The sequence below is a fragment of the Notamacropus eugenii genome, chromosome 1, assembly GCF_028372415.1.
Source record: "Notamacropus eugenii isolate mMacEug1 chromosome 1, mMacEug1.pri_v2, whole genome shotgun sequence".
NCBI classification, from domain to species: Eukaryota; Metazoa; Chordata; class Mammalia; order Diprotodontia; family Macropodidae; genus Notamacropus; species Notamacropus eugenii.
Genome location: NC_092872.1, coordinates 715,786,953 through 715,809,026, shown reverse-complemented (window position 1 = coordinate 715,809,026; position 22,074 = coordinate 715,786,953). Strand labels below are relative to the sequence as shown.

Sequence of the window (22,074 nt, the reverse complement as noted above, 5' to 3'; positions counted from 1 at the left end):
AGTTTGGTGATTTTTGCTGGACTAAAGGTCACTGCGGCATCTGCGGAGTGCTTTGGGTTCCTGGCTGTGAGAGCACAGGGCTGGGAAGGGCAGGCGGGCCGTACCCCAGGACCCCAGCATTAGAGCAAGCAGACCTCCCCATCCTCGCTGGGAGGCACTGGCTACCTCACTTGGATAGGGGTAGAAGTGCCCACAGGCTGGGGCTTCTCCTGCTTTCTGAGTTTCCTCCCAGCCAGGTGGCACTCAGGGGGGGCTTGCCAGATAACTGTCTCATTTCCTCATTGAAGGGTAAGTCACAGGCAGAATTTTCTACCAGCGAAAGAAATTCTGGCAAACAGATCCCACAAGGCTATTATCAGAGGCTTGGGAGGAGCAAAGATGGACCAGGGTTTGAGTCCCTGCCTGGCCCAGCGTACTCTCCTCCCTGTGGGAGCACGAGTGAGTCACTTTTGGGCTTCTGGAAAAATGAGGGGCATGTACCAAATGGCCTCTGAAGTGAGGTTGGGCTCCCAATTCTATGCCCCTTTAATAAACATGCTGACCATTCATGGAAACTGGGTTTTGACTAATGATTTACTATCTTTTTTTTCCTCCAGATGTCTCTAAAAGGCTACCGAAAGGCCTGGAATAGGATAAAGATGACCAGTAACCTACTGGAGACAAGTGTCATGCTGTAAAGTGGCCTGTGAGAATCTGACCTAAATAATCAAGAAAATGAAAAAAGATTAATATGGATAGTTGTGTGATGATCAAAAAAAAAAAAACTAAACTGTTAAAAGTAACAAAGTAACTTTTTTAGTAATAAAGTCTTTTAAATGTTACGTTGTTACTGGTGGCTAGACGGCAGGCCCATGGTTTCCCTCTCTCCTCCAGGCTGGTACAGACTGGGCTTGTGTATCCAAAACAGAAATGTCTCATTTGCCCTGATCCTAGGACTGCTTAATACTAAAAGAACCACAGGGGACTATGGTTAGTTGACATCAGTTAGCCCAAATTTAGTTCACAAGTGCAAACCCCTGCCCCACAGGGTGGCCAGGGAGGAAGGAGATTTCGGAGCCTGGAGCACAGGAGGCAGCTATCAAAGAAGGCCATGGAAACCATGGACGTATGATTCTGAATGTTGCTCCTTGGGGGATCTTGGGTCAGCCAGCTACCCCCTGGATCAGAAGCCACTGCAGATAAGAGCCAGCATGCAGAGGGCAGAGATCATTCCCTGGGCCTGATGAAGCCTGTCCTCACCCGAGATGGGCATGACCTCCCCATTGTAGTAGTCATAGTAAATAGGGTCCGCGCTGTCCACCATGCCAGCCCTCTCTACCTCATTCTCTTGGGATTCCATTTGGGGGCTCTCAGAAACCTGCTTCTCTGCCAAGGAGGTGGCTATTTTCGCTGGAGTGGGTTTTAGACCAGCTTGTCCTTTCTGCCTCGCTGATTGGTTCTCTCTCTGAGGAGGAAGAGGAAAGGAGAAGGATTGAGGGGGCTTCACCAAGGTGATGTTCTGCACCTTTGATCTCACCACAGCGGAGAGTGTGGATGGCAGTTCTTCCCATCTGTAGATGGGGCATGAATCGACTCCATCTTTCATTATCCTTTTGGAAATCCAGTCACCATAGTAAGAGAGCTTGGTGTAGAGAAATGGGCCGATGCAGCTCACACCACCTTTGTTCAGGATGCCGTTTAGTATCCACAGGCTGGTCTCCTTGGCTTGGCACATCACTGGGTTTCCTGGGTCTCCCTGTGAAAAAGAAAAGAAACTTTAAGCACTTGCATAAGTCCATTCCCTCCCACTTAGGCTCCTGCGGCTTTACTGTGCATATGTCCTAGAAATGTTATATAGTGATTCCTGCTGAGAGCAAGAGAAAAAGAGGTTATGGGATATTCTTGATCTAACCTGCAGCTAGCTGGATGACTTTTGTAATGTAAATTCCCTAATTTCTATTTTTTTCTATCAGAAAACTTTCATCTTTTCATTTTCTTATGTTCTTGAATCTCCAGAACTTCAGACTTAAATTTTTAAAAAATATCCCTGTATGCTTTCCTCTCAGCAGAATTTTCTGTGTTGTATGTGGATTTAGAGCTGGAAGGGACTGTAGGGGTCATTTACTCCAACCTCCTAATTTTACTGAGGAGAAAATGGAGGCCCAGGAGGGTGTGACTTGCCCCAGAGTCACTGAAGGCAGCAAATGACTGAGCTGAGATTAGAATCCCAGTTCTCTCATATCAGAGCCAGCTCTGTGTGTCTGTGTCTCTTTTCACTCCTTGTTTTGAGCACTTTGCCCTGAGGTCCACCTGTCCAAGAGCTGGACTTTCAGAAGAAAGCTATACTTCGTCAGGGTATTTCATCACCCATGGTCACTTTGATCTAAAACTCTTTTTTTCCTCCTGGCTAGCCATGGTGGCTCAAGATTATGGTTCCTGCTCTAGGGAGGCTGAGGCTGAGGCTGGTGGATCATATGAAGTCAGGGCTTCTAAGTTTCAGTTTGGTGATCTCGCTAAGTCTGTACCAATACAGAGAGATGTTGGAAGAAGGGATTCACCAGACTGCATAAGGGGAGGTCAGAAATGGAGTGGCCCATCTAGCCTTCTTTTGGTTTCTAACCACACTTTCCTTCTTTTGCCTACTGAGAACAGCCTGTTGCTTTCTTGGCCAAAGGAGACTCTGGAATTCTGTTCCCCTAAATGCCTTGCAGGATACTTTCACCTTTTGGGAAGCGTGGTATTTAATTCTCATTAAGACACAGGACTTATTCAGCTTCTTCTCAGGTTCAGCCAAGTTCCAGAAAGTCAATTAGTCTAACTTAATTTCTATTTCAGCAGGACTCCACTAGGTTAAGCATACTTACTTATGTCCCTGCCACTACACTGAAAAAAGAAATGAGAATCCATAGGAAAAGTCATCTTGCTAGTAGAATATATAAGATCCTTGAAGGCAGGGTTATTTTTTCATTTTCTCTTTACATCCTTAGCCTTTGGCACAATATCCTATATACAGTGTGTGACAAATAAATGCATATTAAATTTCACTGGAAAAACTAAAACTATCCCAGACCCAGCTGTCCAAAACCCTCAAGCTTCCAGAATGGTTTGTGGACCCAGCCTTATTCCCCTTTGACAGCAAAGAATCAGCCCTTTAAACATGTAGCTCAGCTTCAGCTGAAAATAAAGTTAATCCATGTTGTATTTTCATGGATAAAGTGATACAAGGACACTCTTAAGGGGTCTCTGAAAAAATTTGGAATCGATTGCATGACATGGGAGATTCTGGCAATGGACCACCCAGCATGGCATGCCCTCCTCAAAGAAGATGCTGTGTTCCATGAGCCCAAAAGAAATGTAAGATGAGCTAGTTTAGAGACATCTCTATTTCAAATATTCATGCGGACTATTTGTGCCCAGCCTGTGGTAGAGCCTTCTGAGCTCAGATTTGTCTGATCAGCCACAGTCGGACACACTGTACCTTGATCCCAACATAGTGACGTCATTTTGATCTTCTTTGAGAATGAAGGACAACAACCAACCAGACAACTATTTTGCTGAAATTCTGTTGAAAGTCAAAGAACTTGGAAGAACATGTGACCAAATTTCAGTTGTGTAAGAATGTTCTCTTCTTTTGATAAAAAAAAAAAACTGGCAGGCACCTGATTAAGGCACCCACTAAGCAATAGAAAAAAATCAGAAGTGGTGAGGGAGCTTTGTGGACCCTTGCTAGTGGGGTGGGTGAAAGGGCAGGCCCTGTTAATGCAGCTGCCATCATGCCATTGTATCTGAGGCTTTAGACTTACACTAAAGCTTAGAAATCAATGGTATGCACAGTAAGTGCTTAATAAATGCATGTTGTTGACCAGATTCGTCCAACCCCTTTGTTTTGCCAAGGAGGAAACTCAGGTCCAGAGAAAGACTTTGTTGATCAGAAGCAAGCCCCTGAGAGGAAAACACTCCCCACAACCTCACTGGGGAGCCTTGAATTCACTCATTTTTTAGGACTAGACCTACATTACAATCTTTTGCAATAATTTTTAGTAGAGAAATAACTAAAAAGAGGGCTAACAATAGAGCCTTACTAAAGAAACAAGGTCCAGGCTACTTTTCAAGTCATTGCCCGTTAATCCTGCATCTCACAGTATCTTCGCTTCTGTCTGCAGTTTTTAAACATCACAATAGCTGATAGCAATGACCTTGAATAATCAAGAAAAGGATACATCTGGCACATTATACTCTGCTTAAGAAGGCAGGGAAGTATATATTCATTCTGAAAATATTTCCACTAAATTTTCCATCCCCTGCCTCCACCCCGAGTCCCCTCCACCCCAAGCCATTTAAAGATTATATGTCCGATTGTATAGATACTTCCAGAATCTGCCCCTGTACCCCCAAGGAATTCAGGGAAGACAATTCCTGAAAGCCCAGGTTATATTGAATTTTAATTATCCTATTAAATAATCTATGCCTCTGTCTCTACTCAAAGTAGGATATTAATGGAAAATTTCATCTCTATATTATCCTGCTGTCCCTGTCTGATCCACTTAGTCCTTTAACAAAACGTTGGCTCCTTTTATTCAGTTTGATGGTGGTGATTTATTTTGTTTTACATGGGTGGCAAGGGGAAAAGAAGCGTTAAAAAGTGGCTGTTGCCAAAAATACCTTGGAGCTGGGAACTTCAAATGATCTCATTCCCTATGACTTTAGACACTCTTTGTAAAACCAGTGTCCATGGTTTTTATCGTCAAAATAGTGTTTCTTAACGTGCAGGTTGGGAGGTTTATCATATCAGGGGCCAAGCAGAAAATTTGATTTCATATCTGCCCTTCAAAAGTTAGCTTTTCAGAACCCCCTAATTCTGACCAGTTTGCTAAACAAATTCACTTGGGGATAGTAAAGATTTGAATGGCCAAGTGCCTAAGACATTTATCCCAGGTTGTCTCCTATTCCTTCTTGTCTGCAGAATTTTCCCTCTCCAATCTATCCTTTACACAGTTATCAAAAAAATCTTCCCATGGCACACATCTGACCTTGTGACTCCCTAGCTCAAAAACTTTCTGTGGCTCCTCGTTGCTTCTAGGATAAGTGCAGACCCCTTAGCCCTGCATTTCTGGCCCTCTACAATTTGGTTCCAGTCTACTTCATTAGCATTATTTCACATTGAATTCTTCATGCATGCTACATTTCCATAAAATTGGACTACTTATCTAGCTATTTCCCAAATTCTACATGCTCACTCCACATTTACCCAAGTAGAAGCCAGGAATATAGCTAGCTAGCATTATATAGCATTTTAAAGTTTGCAAGGAGTTTTGCATATGTTAGCTCATTTCCTTCTTGAAACAGTCCTTGGAAGTATGAACTGTTTTCCAGATTAGAAAACTGAGGCAGACAGAGGTTAAGTGACTTGCTTATGGTCACACAGCTGTTAACTCAGGTATTCCTGACTCCAGGTCCTGTGCTCTCTCTACCATACCCACCTGACTGCTCTCCCTGAAGTTGGGTTTTTGTGAAACAGAAGTAGGATAGTTGTCAGAGGGGGTGAGGGTGGGGTGATAGAAATAGCCTGAGACAAGGACTTGGACTACTGAGACAAAGCAATCCAAGGACCTTGCTTAGGTCTCCCTCAGACACATACTGTGACACAGACAAAACCACTTCCTCTCTCTAAACCTCAGTTTAGAGGCAATAAGGATTTGTGCCACCCATTTGATGAGGTTGTTAGGAAAATACTGTCAGATAGAAAACATGTACACCCTGCCTTGTAGCCACACTGGCCTTCTTGCTTTCCCCTATATGTGACATTTCTATTTCCTATGTTAGGTCTCTTGCTTATGTCTATAATACAATCCTTCCTCCCCCCTGCATTTTGAAACTTCCAGCATCCTGAGAGGCTCTCCCAAGGATCATGCTCAACAAAAAGCCTTTTCTGATTTGTACCCCATCCCTCCTAGTAGGGGTCATATAATTTTGTGGATGTGTTGAATTTATCTATGTAAAGTTATTCCCTCCACTTGAATGTCTGACATTTCCTTTTCTTCTTAAAATGCAGATAGGTCTGATTAGTCCAAATAATGAATTCCCTGCCCATCAATTGGGGAATGGCTGAACAAGTTGTGGTACATGAATGTAATGAGATACCATTGTGTTGTAAGAGATGACAAGCAGGTAGATTTCAGAAAAACCTGAAAAGACTTACATGAACTAGTGCAAAGTGAAATGAGCAGAACCAAGAGAACATTGTATTCAGCAATAGCAACATTTTATGATGAACATCTGTGAATGACTTAGCTAAAAAGACTTGTGATAGAAAATGCTATCCACACCCAGAGAAAGAACCGATAGAGTCTGAATGTAGATCAAAGCGTTCTATTTTCACTTTCTTTATTTTTGAGGGATTTTTTTCTTTTGGTTTGTTTTCTTCTTTTATAACATGACTGATATGGAAATATGTTTTACATAATTGCATATATACAACCTATATCAAGTTGCTTACCCTCTTGGGGGAGGCAGGGAGAAAATTTAGAACTCAAAATTTTAAAAAAATTAATGTTAGAATTTGTCTTTACATGTAATTGGAAACAAAAACTGTAAAAAAGAAATAATGAATCTCTGAGAAGTAGTCCCATTATTTGAATTCACACTACATATTTCCACTGGGCTGGAACCCTTACTGTATTTTACATTCAGATGCCTACAACTACTTCTAAGGATTCATTACTTGAACTAATTGGGACCTAGCTGTGGTTTCCATTTAGGACTTCTGAATGTTATTTAGAGGGAGAATCTGGTTAACCTAGGTAGCTTTCAGAATAAGCATGCTTTGTGGTACAACTATCTGATTAGGGAGAACTTCATTTAAGAAGACTTATCAGATCCTAGATCTACAAAGAATCTTAGAGGTCATTGAAACCAACCCTTTCATTTTTACAGGTGAGGAAACTTGAGACACAGAGTGGTTAAATAAATTAACCAGGGTCACACAGCTAGGTCTCTGAGGGAGGATTTGAATTCAGGTCTTCCTGACTCCCAGCTTAGCCCTGTAGTCGGAGTTTCCACAGAAATGAAATCTTGTGATTCTACACTTAATAGGCATAGACCAGGTTTAGCTGGATAAAAATAAATTCATGATGCTATGTGTTTGGTAGGGAATAACTCTGCCAAGGCCCAACCCAGTGTCCTGCACATAGGAGGCTCTCTATAAGTTCCCTGAGTAATGTCAGTCATCAATAATTTTAATTTAGCCACATAATGTGTCAAGTGATTTAATGTGGCCCACAGCTCCTTCAGGGGTCTTATGTCCTGCTGCTAGATATTCTTACCAAGCATCCAAAGGCATTGTCCTCTTCCTTGGAGCTGTAGCAGGCTGTTCCCCAGGGTCTCTTTAAGGAACAGGGCCATACTTCCTGCACTGGGAGCTTCCTTAGGACGCCCATCTCCATTTTCTTTCTAGTCTGGACCATGTAAAAGCAAACCCAGTATACATTAACACAAATGCCTCCTTTGCTAAGACCATCTGAATAAAGATACTAAGACAGGAGGAAATGGGGAAGATCATTATCAATGTACTCTCAAACTCTGTTCTAGGAGGGAATCAGAATTTGAACCCAAGGCCTCTGCCTCTAACTGTAGTGCACTTTCCTTGACACATGCCTGTGCTGGACCTAGTCTATTGGGAGAACTTATCTAACAGATACTGACGTCACCTTGGGTGAGTCGGATCAAGGTACAATCCACCCTATATTTCAGGGCCCCTCATTTCCTATCATCTGGCACCAATTTTCAGGACTACTAGAATCAGCTTGGGACAGGAAGAGATCAGTGTTTAAGGAAACACATAGACCTCGTATTTATGAGCTGATAATAATAATAGCATTTATAGGACATTTTAAAGTTGGCAAAACACTTTACAAATATCTCATTTTATCCTCACAACAATCCTGTGAGGTACATGCTATTATTATTCCTATTGTATAGGTGAGGAAATCGAAGCAGCTAAAGATTAAATGACTTACCCAGGGTCACACAGCTAACAAATATATGAGGCCAACTCAAATCTTCCTGACTCCAAGCTCAGTGCTCTATCCACTGAGCCACCTAGCTAAAGAAAAATTGGACTTTTTTCAAGAAACCACCTGCCCCATACATTCACTTTTGTTGTTGTTGTGTGTTTCTTGTTATTCAGTCCTGTCTGACTTTTTGTGACCTGATTTGGGGTTTTCTTAGAAGAGATACTGGAGTGGTTTGCCATTTCCTTCTCCAGCTCATTTGACAGATGAGGAAAATTGAGGCAAACAGGGTAAAATGACTTGCCCAGGGTCACACAGCTAGTAAGCATCGGGTCAAATTTGAACTCAGGTCTTCCTGACTCCAGGCCCAGTGCTCTATCAACCGAGCCACATACCAGGTTTCTAGCCCAACTTTTTTTTTTTTTTTTGCTGTGAGTAGTCTGAATGACTGAGATCATGTAAGCCAAACCCATCTCCAGCACACACCCTCCTTTATTAGAATAAAGGCATTAACTGCAGCAGTGTGGATCCATCCTGACACCCAGCAGTTCTCCAGGATTCCTGGGGCCAGCTTCCTGCCAGGGAAGCAGATGGGTTGAACTTGGTCATTGAACTCTATGGCTGTGTAGGTCTTCAGGAGAGCAAGGTTGTTTTCCATGGTTATGTGGTTAAAGCCCTCGTGCCTGACAATGGCAGAGATGGGATATTCTGGCTGGGTTCTTCTCCTGGCATTCATGTCAGTGATACCAACCAGTGCCAAAACCTTCCTCCTGGAGGGGCAACAAAGCATGTAATGAGCCAAAAATACCTGTGCAGCTTCTCCTGCACTGATGGCAGGGAGAAAGGAAGCCATTGACTCCTCCCCCTCTCCACTGTACCTTGTTTTGTAGAGACAAACCCTGGACGCCAAAGGGAAAGAGGAAAGAATATTGAACAGAGCAGGCTTTTCGTTGGCAGACCCAGGAGTCCCTTCTAATCATTGATTACACACCACATCCTCTCCTACACTTTCTGTTCCAGCTAAGACTGGCTAGCTTCAGATTCTCTGGATATGACATTGCTTTTTTAAAAAATTAGAATTATTTTTTTCAATTAACAAGTCTTTATTTTTTTCTCCTTTCTACCCACCTGTTTTCTTCCCCTCACCATTGGGAGAAGATAAAAAGACAAAGAAAACCTTTGTTAACATATAGGTTCAGTCAAGAAAAACAAATTCTCTCATTGGCAGTAGAGGTGACCTTGCCTGTTCCTAGAATACTCTTCCCTTCATCTTGTTCAGTCATATCTGGGCTCTCTGTGACCCTATTTGGGGCTTTTCTTGGCAAAGATACTGGAGTAGTTTGCTGTTTCCTTCTCCAGTTCATTTTACAGTTGAAGAAACCAAGGCAAAGAAAATGACTTGTCCAGGATCACACAACTATTAAGTTGTGTCTGAAGCTGGACTTGAAGTCAGGTCTTCCTGACTCCAAGCCTGGTGCTCTATTCACTGTCACATAACTAGTAAGTGTCTGAGACTGGACTTGAACTCAGGTCTTCCTGACTCCAAGCCTGGTGCTCTATCCAATGCACCACCTAGTTGCCCTACTCTTAGCTTCTTAAAATCCTCAGGTCCCTTCAAGGCTCAGCTTAGATGCTTCCTCCTGCAACAAGTCTTTTCTCATTTCTCCAGTTGTTAATGCTTCTCCCAAACTATGTTTTGTGTACATTTTGTGTTTAACTATGTACATGTTGTCTCCCCAATAAAATGCAAACCTTTTGAGGAAAAGAACTGTTTCATTAATGTCTTTGTATGAAATTGTTTGGAACATGGTAGGATCTTAATGAAGGTTTTTCAAATAAATGAATAAAATTTATATGAACACCTTCATAAAGAATGATAGTAGTCTCCTAGTTTGGTGTCTCTGTAGGTTATAGGAAAGGGGGGGGGAATCTAGCTTTCCAAAAATTTAAGCTCACTATTGGCTAGTAGATAGTGGGAGAGGAGGCAGGGAGGAGGGGAAGAAAACATAAAATATCTTCCCAGTTGCTTGGGCACCTCTAACCCTTCCCCGGTTCTTCCAAGCAGAAACCTGGTTTCTCACATTTTTCACTAATCAAGTGATAATGATGACATCAAAGGGAAGTAGCCCTGGACTGGTAAGGAGGAAGCAGCGTCCTTCTGGATCAGCCAGTGTTTTTTCATCATTAAAACATTCTCTCTGGAATTCAGATAGAATTTCATTTTTCAATTGACCTCTTTACTGGATTTCCCATGGCAGGTTCAAACCAAACACAAATACAACAGCCCAGCCAACCCTGGGAGAGTCAAGCCTTTGGAGGCTGAGCATTTTTAGAACTCAGCATGCTGTTTGGTGCAAGAAGGGTTCAGCTTGTCAAATTCCTGTCGCCAGAGATCAGAGATGAAGCGGGTTTTCCAGACAGAGTGGGCACAATGTACCAGATGAACTCTTCTTTAAGCACTCCTCCTTGCCTTTCCTCTCCCCGCCCCTTCCTGGTTCTTGTGCTTATCTGAGGTATCTAAGGTGTAGGAATAAGGAGAGAGGTGATACTGGCCTGTTCTGAAAGGAGGATGCGATGCTTAGGATCCAGAACTCATTTAGGATGCATCCGAAAGCCAAATGGGTGTACTGTGGATCCTGCAGGGACACTACCCAAGGGAACATATCCACAGTGGCTAAAGCATCACGATCATCGGGGAGAAAAGCAGAAATGAAGCTACTTTGGATCGAACAACCTGCAAGGGAAAGTCAGGTCAGATTCTCAGATGAGTTCTTACAGCAGCAGAGTCAAAGACTTTTTGGACCTATCTCTTGCTATTTTCTACTCCTGCCCTAAAATTCTTATTGACCAGGACAGAGCACAATTTGTTTTACAAAATCAGCTCAATTTATTTACAAATAAAATTTTTCTTTTCAGGTTACTGCACAGGGTTAAGATAAGAATTATTTGGTATATACATAGGTTTCATTTAAGATGGGATGGAAGGAGAGAGAGAGAGACAGACAGACAGACAGAGAGACAGAGAGAGGCAGACAGAAAAATCCCAAGATAAAAGGGATCATGCATATTTTCTAGAATGTCTCCGTTAAGGACAAATATCTTTTGTAATATGTAAACAAAATCCTTTCTCTGAGAAGCCATCTTTCCATGAGATTATTAGATTTGGTAGCTTTGGGTTTTCTTTCTTCCTTTTGTGGCTTATGGAGGAAAGATATGGCCTTCAGGACATCCTGGGCCATCTATCTCATGCAGATGGGATGCTGCTATTGTGAGAATGCTCCTAGCACAGCTGAGAGCAAGTGAAGCTTGTGCTAGCAGAATGCTGATAGAATTGGTACAATCTTTTTGTTGTTGTTTAATAGATCATAGTTATCTACAAAGCCATCAAATGTCTCTCTAGACATTGTATCATGAATATGGTAGGAAAATGGCATCCACTGGATATATCTGTTCAATGTTATTTTTTCCATCTATGATATTTGAATGGCTCTTCCTTCTTACACACCTTGGGGCTTGAGTGAAATGCCCTTCAGGCCATGGATAGTACTTAATACAAAACCCTACATGTCTGGTAATGCTCCTCTGGGTCCAATATTTCAGACTGGACTCTCTCTCTTCTCTACTGCATTCTGCCCATGGTACTCACATCCCATCCAAAACTGTCTGACCATACCTTTCATTCTTATAATTACTCAGTCTCTAGACCCAAATGTGTGAATCCCTTTACAAGCTGAGAGGAGATTTCTGCACTTACAGATAGTACTGACATCCCACAATTTAGCTGTTGGACCTCAACTCTCAATGACTATAACATTCACTCTTAGACAGTATCCAACACATGTGATGGTTGGTTGTACATAGCATAGAATCACAGATTTAGAAATGGAAAGGACCTTTAAAGGCCAACTAGCACATGCTTTGGATGAGGTCTAGAGAGGTCCACAGACTTACTTATCTTTGAGGGGTCAATTCAACTCAAATCCTTTGGACCCAATCATCTTGTCCCCTGTTTACAGGTCACCATGTGTTGGTCCTTCTGCTTCCTTTCACCCTTTTTCCATTTCATAATCTCCTCTATTACTGCCATTCCACATTCCACTGAGTCTTTCCCTTCCATGCAAAGAGTCCAGGAATCATAGTGGCATGTTTGAATTCATGACTTCCAAGTCCTACAGTATATATTTGCATTCTTTGGCAGGTGCAGTTTTGAATCACTCCAAATTACAGGCACCTATTTAGTTTTGCCTTGACTTTAAGTTAGATATTAGTTGAACTTTCAGATAGAATACTAACATTCTTGAACCCTGCTTGGTTCAAGATGTCATCTAAAGCAAATACACAAACCTGCTTTCTCTACACAATTGAGGAAGAGGCTGGAAACAAGAACAGCTCACCTTGTCATTTCATCACTAGCTTAGAATTCCATAAAGGACTTTTTTGGGGAAAAGCTTCCAGCACTAAAATTCTCCAGATGTAATTGTTGTAGAAACTTGATTTTCAGTTCCTAAGGTTCAGAGTTGGAGATCGCCTAGTCTAACATGCTTATTTTACATGGGAAGAACTTGAGACTTTGAGATACAAAGCAATTTGCCCAAGGTCTCATGACCAACAAAATGACAGAACTGGGATTTGAACTTGGGTCCTCCAACACCCTGGAGTTGAATTGTCAGTGTTCATTCCATGTTACCTTTCAAATCATCTGAGTGACATCTAAAAATGACATGAAGAAATAGAAGATGGTGAAAGGAAAATGAGCTGCTACCATATTATGTACAGTTGGGTTTCTATGTTGCATGTGGTAGGCTAAACTTTAAGAAAGATCAGTTTTTAATTTTTAATTATGATGTGTCACTGATTCTCTTTTATTGCTCCTTATTCTCCTCTTTCCATGTTTTCTTGTTTTACTTTTGTTGCAAATGGATTTACTTCCTCCTCATTCTCCCTTCCCTTTCTAAGTGTCTTGGTATCCCCCAAGTTCTGATTCCTTGAATCTTGCAACTCCTGACATTGGTATTCCACCCATTTACTAGAGAGAGAAGAGCCTTACCATCCTCATTCCAGCTATAAGAGGAGAGTTAAAAACAAAGATCCGAAAGGATGTTGAAAAAATTCTATTTTGTTTTTATTTTTCTGAAAAGATGTCAAGGTCAAAAAGCTACCATGGGGCATCGCTCAAACATCTAGAATTTTATGGACTGTATTTGGTTTAAAACCAATTCCAATGAGATAGGAAGACAATTTGACTAAAGCATAGATTTAGAAGAGGGAGAGACCTTAGAGATCACCCACATGCAAAAACTCTTTCTTATAATAATAGTCATAATGTTATAAAAGTTATGTTATTCAGTGGTCTGCTTTGAAAGATCTGCAACGTGGAGTCCTCTTTCCCTCGACACACATCATCTTTGCAACCTATGTAATTCTCATCCATCTTTTTTCATAAATCCCTAATAGAAGTTCTAGCTAACCCACTGAAGATTTTCCTCTTTTAGTATCTTGAGTATGCTGCTGAGCTGTCCATCTGTTGACTCCCATTCTCACTAGCCCACATCTTTTTCTGGTCAGATCTATTCTCCACAATACCTTTTATCTCATTTCTTGCATGCAAATCTTTTCTTAGTAACAAGCTGCTGTCTGCCTATACCTACCATGTATCTTTCCATTGTCCTTTGGATTATGAACTAGAAACTGTAAATAATTGACAAGACTCACCAATTCAATGGAGTGTCATCTGAGTCATCTAAGAGTGAGTGGAATTTAAATAGACTCTCAAAACACTAAGAATCTACTATGTTATTCATACACTGGGGAGACAAAGGCAAAGATAAAACAAACCCTTCCCTCAAGGAACTAATACTGTAAGGAAGCTCTTGTGCTAAGCATTTTTGCAAATATTATTTCATTTATATTATATATTATTATATTATATTATAATATATAATATATTATTATATGTTATATATAATATATATTATTAATTATATATAATATATATTATTATATATATCATATTATATATATATTCATTTCATTATATCATTTCATTTCATTTTCACAACTCTGGATAGGAGGTGCTATTATTATTCCCATTTTACAGTTGAGGAGACTGAGGTAAATAAAGGTTAAGTGACTTGCCCAAGGTGACATGGCTGGTGTCTGATGACAGATTTGAGCTCGCGTCTTCCTGACTCCAGGCTTAAGGCTCTATCTACTGCACCACCTAGCTGCTTCCACAAGGTAGGGTGTGATGGAAGCAAGGGAACATTTTAAAACATTTTATGGTCAAATTCTTTGAAAAGTGGTCACTTATGTATAGTATATATGATAAGTATCTATTAGTCTATTTTATTAACCAGGGCAACTTATTCTTTAACCATGTAATAGAATGGAATTTAATCTATGGTGATAGCAGTAATAATATTTTGCATTTGTATGGAACCTTTTTCTGTCTCAAAGAGTTTTCTTATTTGTTATCTTGTTTTATTTTACATCTCTGGAAGGGAGGTAGGTAGATGTCATTAATCCCATTTTTCAGCTAAGGAAATAGGATACAGAATAATTGGGTGATTAGCCTCAGGTCCCATAGTGGCAGAGCCAATGCTGGAGCCTAGTTCTTCTGACTCCTAAGTGCAGAGCTTAAAAAAAAAACAAACAAACATAGTTTGAACACTGATCATTTCATCAGTTATGAATAGTCAAGGAATTATTTTTAGGGCTGGCCTGAGGCAAAATGGTGCCTTAGGGACAATTTGTATCTCCCTCCATAGCCTAACTTGAAATCTGCAGGGGAAGTAGATCTGGTAGGGTGATAACTGGGCAAGGGGAAAGGGTAGGAAGGCAATGGAATGGGGAGAATGGAAGAAAAATCAGGAGAGAAAGAGAATAACAGGGTAGGGGCAAGAAAAGGGAATAGGGATGATAGTATGTGGGAGAGGAAAAGGGATAAAAGATGGTACCTAGAGGAGATAGGAGAAGATAGCCTGGGGAAAAGTGAGAAGTAGGAAATGGGGGGATAAAGAGGAAGACAGAGGAATGAGAATAGTAGGGAAAGGAGAGAGAAGGAAGAGAAAAGGAAACAAAGGAGAGAGGGAAGAGTAGTGGAAAGAAAATAAAGGAAAAAGATAAATTCTTCCTTCCTTCCTTTCTTCCTCCCTTCCTTCCTTCCTCCCTTCCTTCCTTCCAAAGTCCAGGCACTTTGCCAGGGGCAGGGAGTCAGAAGGCATCATATTCCCCATCCCTCTCACCTCCCCTCTCTCCTACGCCCTAAAGATCTCAGAGCATTTCCTAGCAATGTGAGGGTGAGTGGGGTGGGAGTCCTCTACTGAATTTCTAGACCACATCCCTGATTCTAGGCAAGTGGTACAAAGTCACAGATGCCAGCTGGGAGGGGGAAGGGACCAAGCTCAAATCTATTTCTTCTCTGCCTCGCAGAACATCTTCTTCCTAATCTACTCAGTCTCTAAGAAACAGCAAGAGGAATCCTTCCCCAGGGACTCCCTTGACTTGGAGGCTGGCACTGCTTTCTAGGGCTTTGGGAATTAGAGATGGCATTAGCAGGAGCAAGGCTGGTTCCTCGGGTTCATTTTGATGTCCCTAAATCGTAGTGCTCTAGACAGGTGCCTAATAATTGCTGTCGAGGCCAGTTACATATGACAAGTCAAGACAATAGGCATTTTTTGAAGTACCTACTATGCGCCAGACCCTGTGCTAAATACTGGGGACAGGAAGAAAGGCAACCACTCATCCAAACCATGGAGGGGAGGGGTGTGTACAGATGCATACACACATACATGTAAAATAGAAAGAGTTCTGGACTTGGAATCAGGAGAGACATGGGTTTGAATTCCCAGTCTTTCTAAATGTATGACGTTGAGCAAGTCACTGATCTCAGAAGTTTAGTTTTCTCATCTGTAAAATGGACATAATAACATGTGATCATTGCATAGCACTTTTACATCCATTATCTCCTTTGAGTCATAATAACTCCCGGGAGTGGGTACACTGGGTAGAATAATATTTTCTTATTCTACAGGTCAGTTATATATAATTGTATATACATAAGTATCATATATGTTATATACCTATAGTAATATGTTATACACATTTATATTAATATCACAGACATACTATTTTATATGTGCATGGTTGTACATTATACAAATTTACTCCTATAAATATGGTTCAAGAATTAGCAATTTTGACTTATTTTAAAAGGGCCTTATTAGACATCTTTCAGAAATGCAAACATTTACAGAGGATCTGACTCAAAACTGCAAGAGACCCTGCATTAGCAACCAAGGTCTGAGGGTGGGAGAAGTCTTTTCTTGGAGAAAATAATCCCAGAGAGACAATTGTCTGGGATCGAGAGGCTCTTTATCCTTCATTACAAACCTCCCCACCTCTCAGCTTGTAAAAAGGTTTCTTTTCTCTACATCCATTGAACAAATAATGTGTCCTTTCACTATGGCCAATCTGGGCTGGCAGCCAGAGCATAGGAAGAAATGCTGTATTGATGATCTGAGCAGTACTAGGGCACATCTAGCCCCTAGTTTTAATTCTCTTTCCTTGTGAGGTGTTACCATAGGACTTTTCTATGTACTGTTTAGTTCAGTCACCAGACTTTTACAACTCTTTGGTGTTTGTACTTTCACTGACATTCTTTGAATACCCAAGGATTCTGGGTTACACAAACAAGAGCTTTAATTGATGGAAGGCTTTATGGTTACAAAGCCCTTGATAGCCATATTCTCATTTCATCTCCCCATCCCAAGATGTAGGTAGTACAGGTCTGACTATAAACATTCCCATTTGAACAGATAAGAAAGTGGAGACTCAGAAAATGAATTGCCCAAGACCACCAAGCCCAGGTCTTCTGTTCATACAGAAACTGTTCATACAGTTTTTGTGCCTAGATTAACTCAATGGTGATTCCAGTAATTACCAACTACTAGGCTTAGTTACATATAGGGACAAATACTACCTAACCTCCTTTTGCAGAAGGGCAAAAGCTTTCTGGTGACCAAAGAAACCTGCTTTGGTCAATGGAAGAAATCACTCTGATCTTTCAAGACCAAAATCATCGCTGGGAAAGGACCTCCCAATGACTTGATGGTTTCTGGATCCCACCCCCTCATTGGAACCATCCCAAAAGAAACAGAAGTCACTCACCAGTGAGAGAATGTAAAATGCATAACAATAGAAAAAATGACCTTCTCCTCTCCGCCATCCTGAAAAAGAACCACAGTGAGAGACAGCTGAGAACCCAGGACAGCTGTGAAAGTGAAAAAAAAAAAAAAGCATGATTCAGTGATTTGGATCAGCTCACAAGCATCTTTTTTCTCACCCCAATCTGTGGTGTTTTATTTATTTATTTTTTCCTTCTACCATTGACAAAAGCACATCCTCAGCTTCCAGGAAGCCAGCCATCATCATCATGAACATTGCCATCACCAGAGCTAGCATTCACCAAGGGCTTTATGGTTTGCAAAGAACTTCACATATTTTATCTCATTGGATCCTCCCAACAACTCTGGAAGAAAGGTGCTATAATTGTTGCCATTATTACAAATGGAGAAACTGAGGCAGACAGTGGTTAAGGCAGTATTTGAACTCGAGTTTTCCAAGTCTATCTCTACTTCAGCTTCTTCATGTTACAAAACTCATTACCTTCTGAGATAGGCACTGACTGGACTTCCTTTTCCTTTAGCCAAAGGTTGAAAAGCACTTTACGTTTGTCGTCTTAGTCAAACCTTGTGACAACCCTGTGAAGTAAATGCTGTTGTTACCCCCATTGTACAGTTGGGGCAACTGAGGCTAGGTGCACTTAAAGAACACACTTCATGTCTGAGGCAAGTTTTGAAATTAGCTGCTCTACCCACTGAGCTACCCAATTGTTTCATTCTCATTGCTCATCCTATAGGTAGAAGGAGATGGGGGAGTATCTGTCCCATGCTACTGATCAGGCTAGTAATTGGGAATATGGATCCAGGGAGAGGGAAATGACAAATATTTGTTTCCTTCCTCCTCAATCAATCCAAGACAGATCTTGGGATTTTTGAAGGGAGCTGGTTCCCAGGTCCTTTCTCAAAGAGAGGTACCCACCCTTGGGTACTCCCATGGCCACACGCTATTGTTAGGTGAAGAGGCATTTGGTGATGCAAACACTTGAAGTTTTAAACCACTCCCCTCCAGACTTAACTTCGCTGTTGGGTCTTAGGTCTCCGAAAGCCAAACTTTTATTCTTGCCCTGTCATTTTCCTCCACTATTAAGAACAATGCTTCATTTTCCTTTGTCACCTTGGTAGTTTTCCTGTCCTGGAGATGTGTTTTGAACTTCAAACAATCAACAACTTGCCTTTCCCCAACTCAGTTGCTAAGTCACCTTGTTTGCTTCATGTCATCGCATGTTTCCTGTTCCCAGTATGATCCTCAGAACCTTTCCTTAAACTTTTCAAGTTTACTGATGCTACACAAAGGATTTCACCTTGGCCTTATTAAAAAGAATATTGAGTTCCACAAATGAGTTCTTTATGCAAGGAGACAGAGGAAGGTCCAATTGTGCCATCACTGTTACTATGGTATCACCATCTAAACAGAGCTTTGAAGAGGAACACGGAATGAGTCAGGATCGGAATGCTCAGGTAGATTCCTATAGCTTTGAAAACAGATTCAGACAGAGCCCAACATGCTCTCAAGTCAACTCCTGAAGACATATTCAGTTGAAGAGGGGAGACAGATCCTCGATCCTTATAAGACTGCTGCTGAGAGAGATGGGAGAACAGGATGGAGCTGAGCCAGGTCAGAGAGGAGAGCCCACCTATGAGGACAGAGATACGGCAAGTGAGAGAAGGGAAAGGAAACAGTAACTTCCTACTTGAACTAATTATTATTCTATAACCCTAAGCCCAGTCGTTCTATGCTACTGTCTGAACTTGGATGCTTTGGGGCAAAGCCCCAGTCACCCTGACTAGTTGGAGCTTCGAATTCAGGCAAACTTGAGGTGTGCCAACACGTTAGCTCATTCTTTTCAATCTGCTCTTTTCAGCCCCATATTTCTATAATGGTTGTAATATAGAATACATAACGTATATAAAAAAAGAAAGCATAACTTCTCAATGGCATCATCAAACACAAAAGAAAATAGAATAATTACCATCTAGAGAGGCTTAGCATTCATGGTACATTCTTAGAAAAGTAATTACCACCTAAAACAGTTTATTTTCTTGGCCATGAATATGCTCAGACATTCTCAGCAGCAGCAGCAGCAGCATCTGAATGTCATTGAAATGAAGAGAAAATGCACAGCTCTGAACGACAGTGAGAGCACAGCAACATTGTAGTGACCTCCTCCTTGGTCTCTGTGTGCCTCACATCCCCCTACTCTAATTTATTCTCTACGGAGCCACAAAAGTGATTGTTCTAAAATTTGACCATGTCATGCCCCTACTCAGTAACCCACTGTGGCTCCCCATTACCTCCAGGATCAAATAAAAATTTCTCCATTTGGTATTTAAAGCCCTTGCCTTCCTATTCATTAATTCCATATGTTCTGTAGTCCAGCTATACTGGCTTACTTCCTATTCCTCATGCTCAATGCTCCCTCTACCACCTTCTTACCTTAGACCTGGCTGTCCTTCAAGCCTGGAATTCCTTCCCCTCTATGCTCTTGGCATCACTGGCTTCCTTTGACACTCCATTTGAGCATTACCTCAGGTAAGAAGCGTTTCCTGGTCCCCCCAGATGCTGGTACCTTCCATTCTAGGGTTATCTTATACAGTTATCCCTTTCACACCACTGGAGTTAGGAAATCAGTGTACCTCCCCTTCCTGCCCCTCCTTTATCCTGTGAGCTGGAAAATCCATGTAAAATTTTTTGGCCCTCTCTTTGTGCCAGAGAAGAAGTCTTAATTATTATGATATTAAAAGATGAAATATGTTGATATTATATAATAGTATACTTATATTTTATGCCTTTCTGAGTTTCTAAACTTTTTCCATGTCATCTACTGGCCTTTGTGGGTTGTGTGTAGCTTCCACAAAACTCCTAAAAAATTCCTATTTAATTTCTTATGCTGAATTGTGATGTATCGAAACCTCTATGGGGAAAGTTGCAATAACTGTGTTTGTTTCATATATGTGTATGTACACAAACATATATATGGGAATTACATACAATTATATACATCCATATCTACATATATATTGACATACATATACATGGGAATTGTATAAAATATATAACTATATTACATAATACCAATATATGTGTGCATGTATATGTTGTTTCCCTAGGTGGAATGTAAGCTCCTTGAGAGCACAGTCTATTTTGCTTCCTATACTCAGTTCCTACCTAGTACCCTGCACATAACAGACTTAGCATCCTAGTACCCTGCAGATAATAGACATTTAACAAATGCTGGATTAATAGTGAAAAGCCTATTAAACTTGGAAGTTTCAGGGACCTGAGTTCAGATCTCAGGTCTGTTATTGACTATCCGTGTGATCTTGGACCTGAATCACCACCTCTGTAAGCCTCCATCTTCTTGTCTATAAAAGAAGGTGGCTAGCCTGGATGAGCTCTAAGACACCTTCCATATCCTAAGTCAGAAGACTTATAACACAAGAAGCTCCCACTAGCCAAAGATTGCTCTGAATCATGCAGATCTAGCTGGGAGGATTGTATTAGGGGAAACTACTGCACAAGGCATCTACCTACTCTTTACAATTCAGACTTAAATCCAGTGAATCAAGTGATCTGCCCGGCCTTTGGCATAGAGTCAGCTTTACTGTGTCTTGGCTTTTGCAATGAAAATCGACCAGTCACTGGGAAATGGTCACACAAGGATAAATCTCAGGTTGAGGCTTGCTTCATACTGAGTGATAACATTTTTTAGCCAGTCAAGTTTAAAGGGTGATTTTATTATGCTTGAGGTGGAAGATCAAATTTAATCTTCCTTTAAGGCAAGTAACAAGGTGAAAAAAGGCTGAGATAAGTACTATGGCATTATATACATGGTATACCACGTGTGTGTGTATGTGTGAGAGAGAGAGAGAGAGAGAGAGGGAGAGATGATCTACGTGGTTATATGTGGTATGTATGTATATATACACACATCTATCATTCATATATATGTGAATATATCCTGTGTGTTCATCCTTTGTTGCCGAAGAAGACCATGCCATCAGAGAAGTAATGACATGACTTGCACTTGACTCTGTTTTGAGGGAGGGAGTGCTGTGCAGGTCACCAGCCTCACTTCTCCTCCAGAGCCACATATGAATGATATACATGGTGTGTGTGTGTGTGTGTGTGTGTGTGTGTGTGTGTGTGTGTGTGTGTGTGTGAGAGAGAGAGAGAGAGAGAGAGAGAGAGAGAGAGAGAGAGAGAGAGACAGAGCAAATGATCTATGTGGTTATATATGCAATATATATGGAATATCTGTGATATATATGTGGGATGTGTGTGTGTGAGAGAGAGAGGAAGAGACAGAGACACAGAGAGAGGAGAGAAGCAGAGAAAGAGAACGAGAGAGGGGGAGGGAGAGGGAGAGAGATGATCTATGTTATTATATATGAGGTATATATATGTAATAAATATAATGTATATATGTGTGCAAGAGATGATCTATGTGGCTATTTATGTGATATGTATGTATATATGATATATATGGTATGTATGTGTGTAAGAGAGGATGATTTATATGGTTATACATGCAGTATATATATATATGAAATATCTTTGATACATATTCGGGGGGAGTGACAGAGAGACACAGAGAGAGAGAGGTAGGGAGGAAGAAGGGGAGAGAGATGATCTATGCGGTTATCTATGTGGTATATATGTATAAGTGTGTATATATATGTATATATATGGGTATGGGTATGAGAGAGATGATCTGTGTGGTTATCTATGTGGCATATATGATATATATGGTGTGTATATGTATATGTATGTGTATACACATAAAATATCTCCAAGAGGAAGCTCTTCAGGGACTCCCATTCTCCCCAGAAGGCCAAGTCTCCAAACTCTTAAATGTGTAGGTTACTTGTGAGGCAGTCCCCCAGACTGGAGCTGCCCAAGGAGT

General features: G+C 41.1%; 2 protein-coding genes and 1 long non-coding RNA gene across 12 annotated transcripts in view; 2 read left to right on the top strand and 1 right to left on the bottom strand.

Moving 5' to 3' along the window:
• CFAP263 (cilia and flagella associated protein 263) overlaps positions 1 to 821 on the top strand; it is a 29,518-nt gene extending 28,697 nt beyond the window's left edge. For both annotated transcript variants that reach the window (XM_072636661.1, XM_072636662.1), the window contains one exon: positions 597 to 821. In XM_072636661.1, the coding sequence (XP_072492762.1) occupies positions 597 to 677 (81 nt within the window). In that variant the 3' untranslated portion in view covers positions 678 to 821. The remainder of the gene's footprint in view (positions 1 to 596) is intronic.
• Positions 822 to 970: 149 nt separating this feature from the next.
• Positions 971 to 18,458, bottom strand: PRSS54 (serine protease 54). 8 transcript variants are annotated; one of them, XM_072636655.1, is made up of 7 exons: positions 18,370 to 18,458; positions 17,655 to 17,749; positions 17,157 to 17,259; positions 10,542 to 10,722; positions 8,503 to 8,758; positions 7,302 to 7,433; positions 971 to 1,735 (listed from the first exon to the last, which is right to left on the bottom strand). In XM_072636655.1, the coding sequence occupies exons 3-7, from the start codon at positions 17,212 to 17,214 to the stop codon at positions 1,163 to 1,165; spliced, it is 1,200 nt and encodes a 399-aa protein (XP_072492756.1). In that variant the 5' UTR covers positions 17,215 to 17,259; positions 17,655 to 17,749; positions 18,370 to 18,458; the 3' UTR covers positions 971 to 1,162. The 8 variants fall into 8 exon arrangements, with proteins under 8 accessions (XP_072492756.1, XP_072492760.1, XP_072492754.1 ...); XM_072636659.1 differs by having other exon boundaries at positions 17,157 to 17,215; XM_072636653.1 differs by having other exon boundaries at positions 18,343 to 18,431.
• A 280-nt stretch (positions 18,459 to 18,738) lies between these two features.
• The window catches only part of LOC140521534 (uncharacterized), a 98,207-nt gene continuing 94,871 nt past the window's right edge, over positions 18,739 to 22,074 (top strand). For both annotated transcript variants that reach the window (XR_011972965.1, XR_011972966.1), the window contains exons 1-2: positions 18,739 to 18,827; positions 19,610 to 19,700. This is a non-coding gene — a long non-coding RNA (uncharacterized lncRNA). The remainder of the gene's footprint in view (positions 18,828 to 19,609; positions 19,701 to 22,074) is intronic.

What these genes read in the sequence shown, in the direction of transcription:
- PRSS54 (XM_072636652.1), bottom strand. An exon ending in GATGGATCCACACTGCTGCA is followed by an intron (nt 7,434 to 8,502) that starts GTTAATGCCTTT and finishes TACATGGTCCAG; the next exon opens with ACTAGAAAGAAAATGGAGAT. An exon ending in ACAATGCCTTTGGATGCTTG is followed by an intron (nt 1,736 to 7,301) that starts GTAAGAATATCT and finishes TCTTTTTCACAG; the next exon opens with GGAGACCCAGGAAACCCAGT.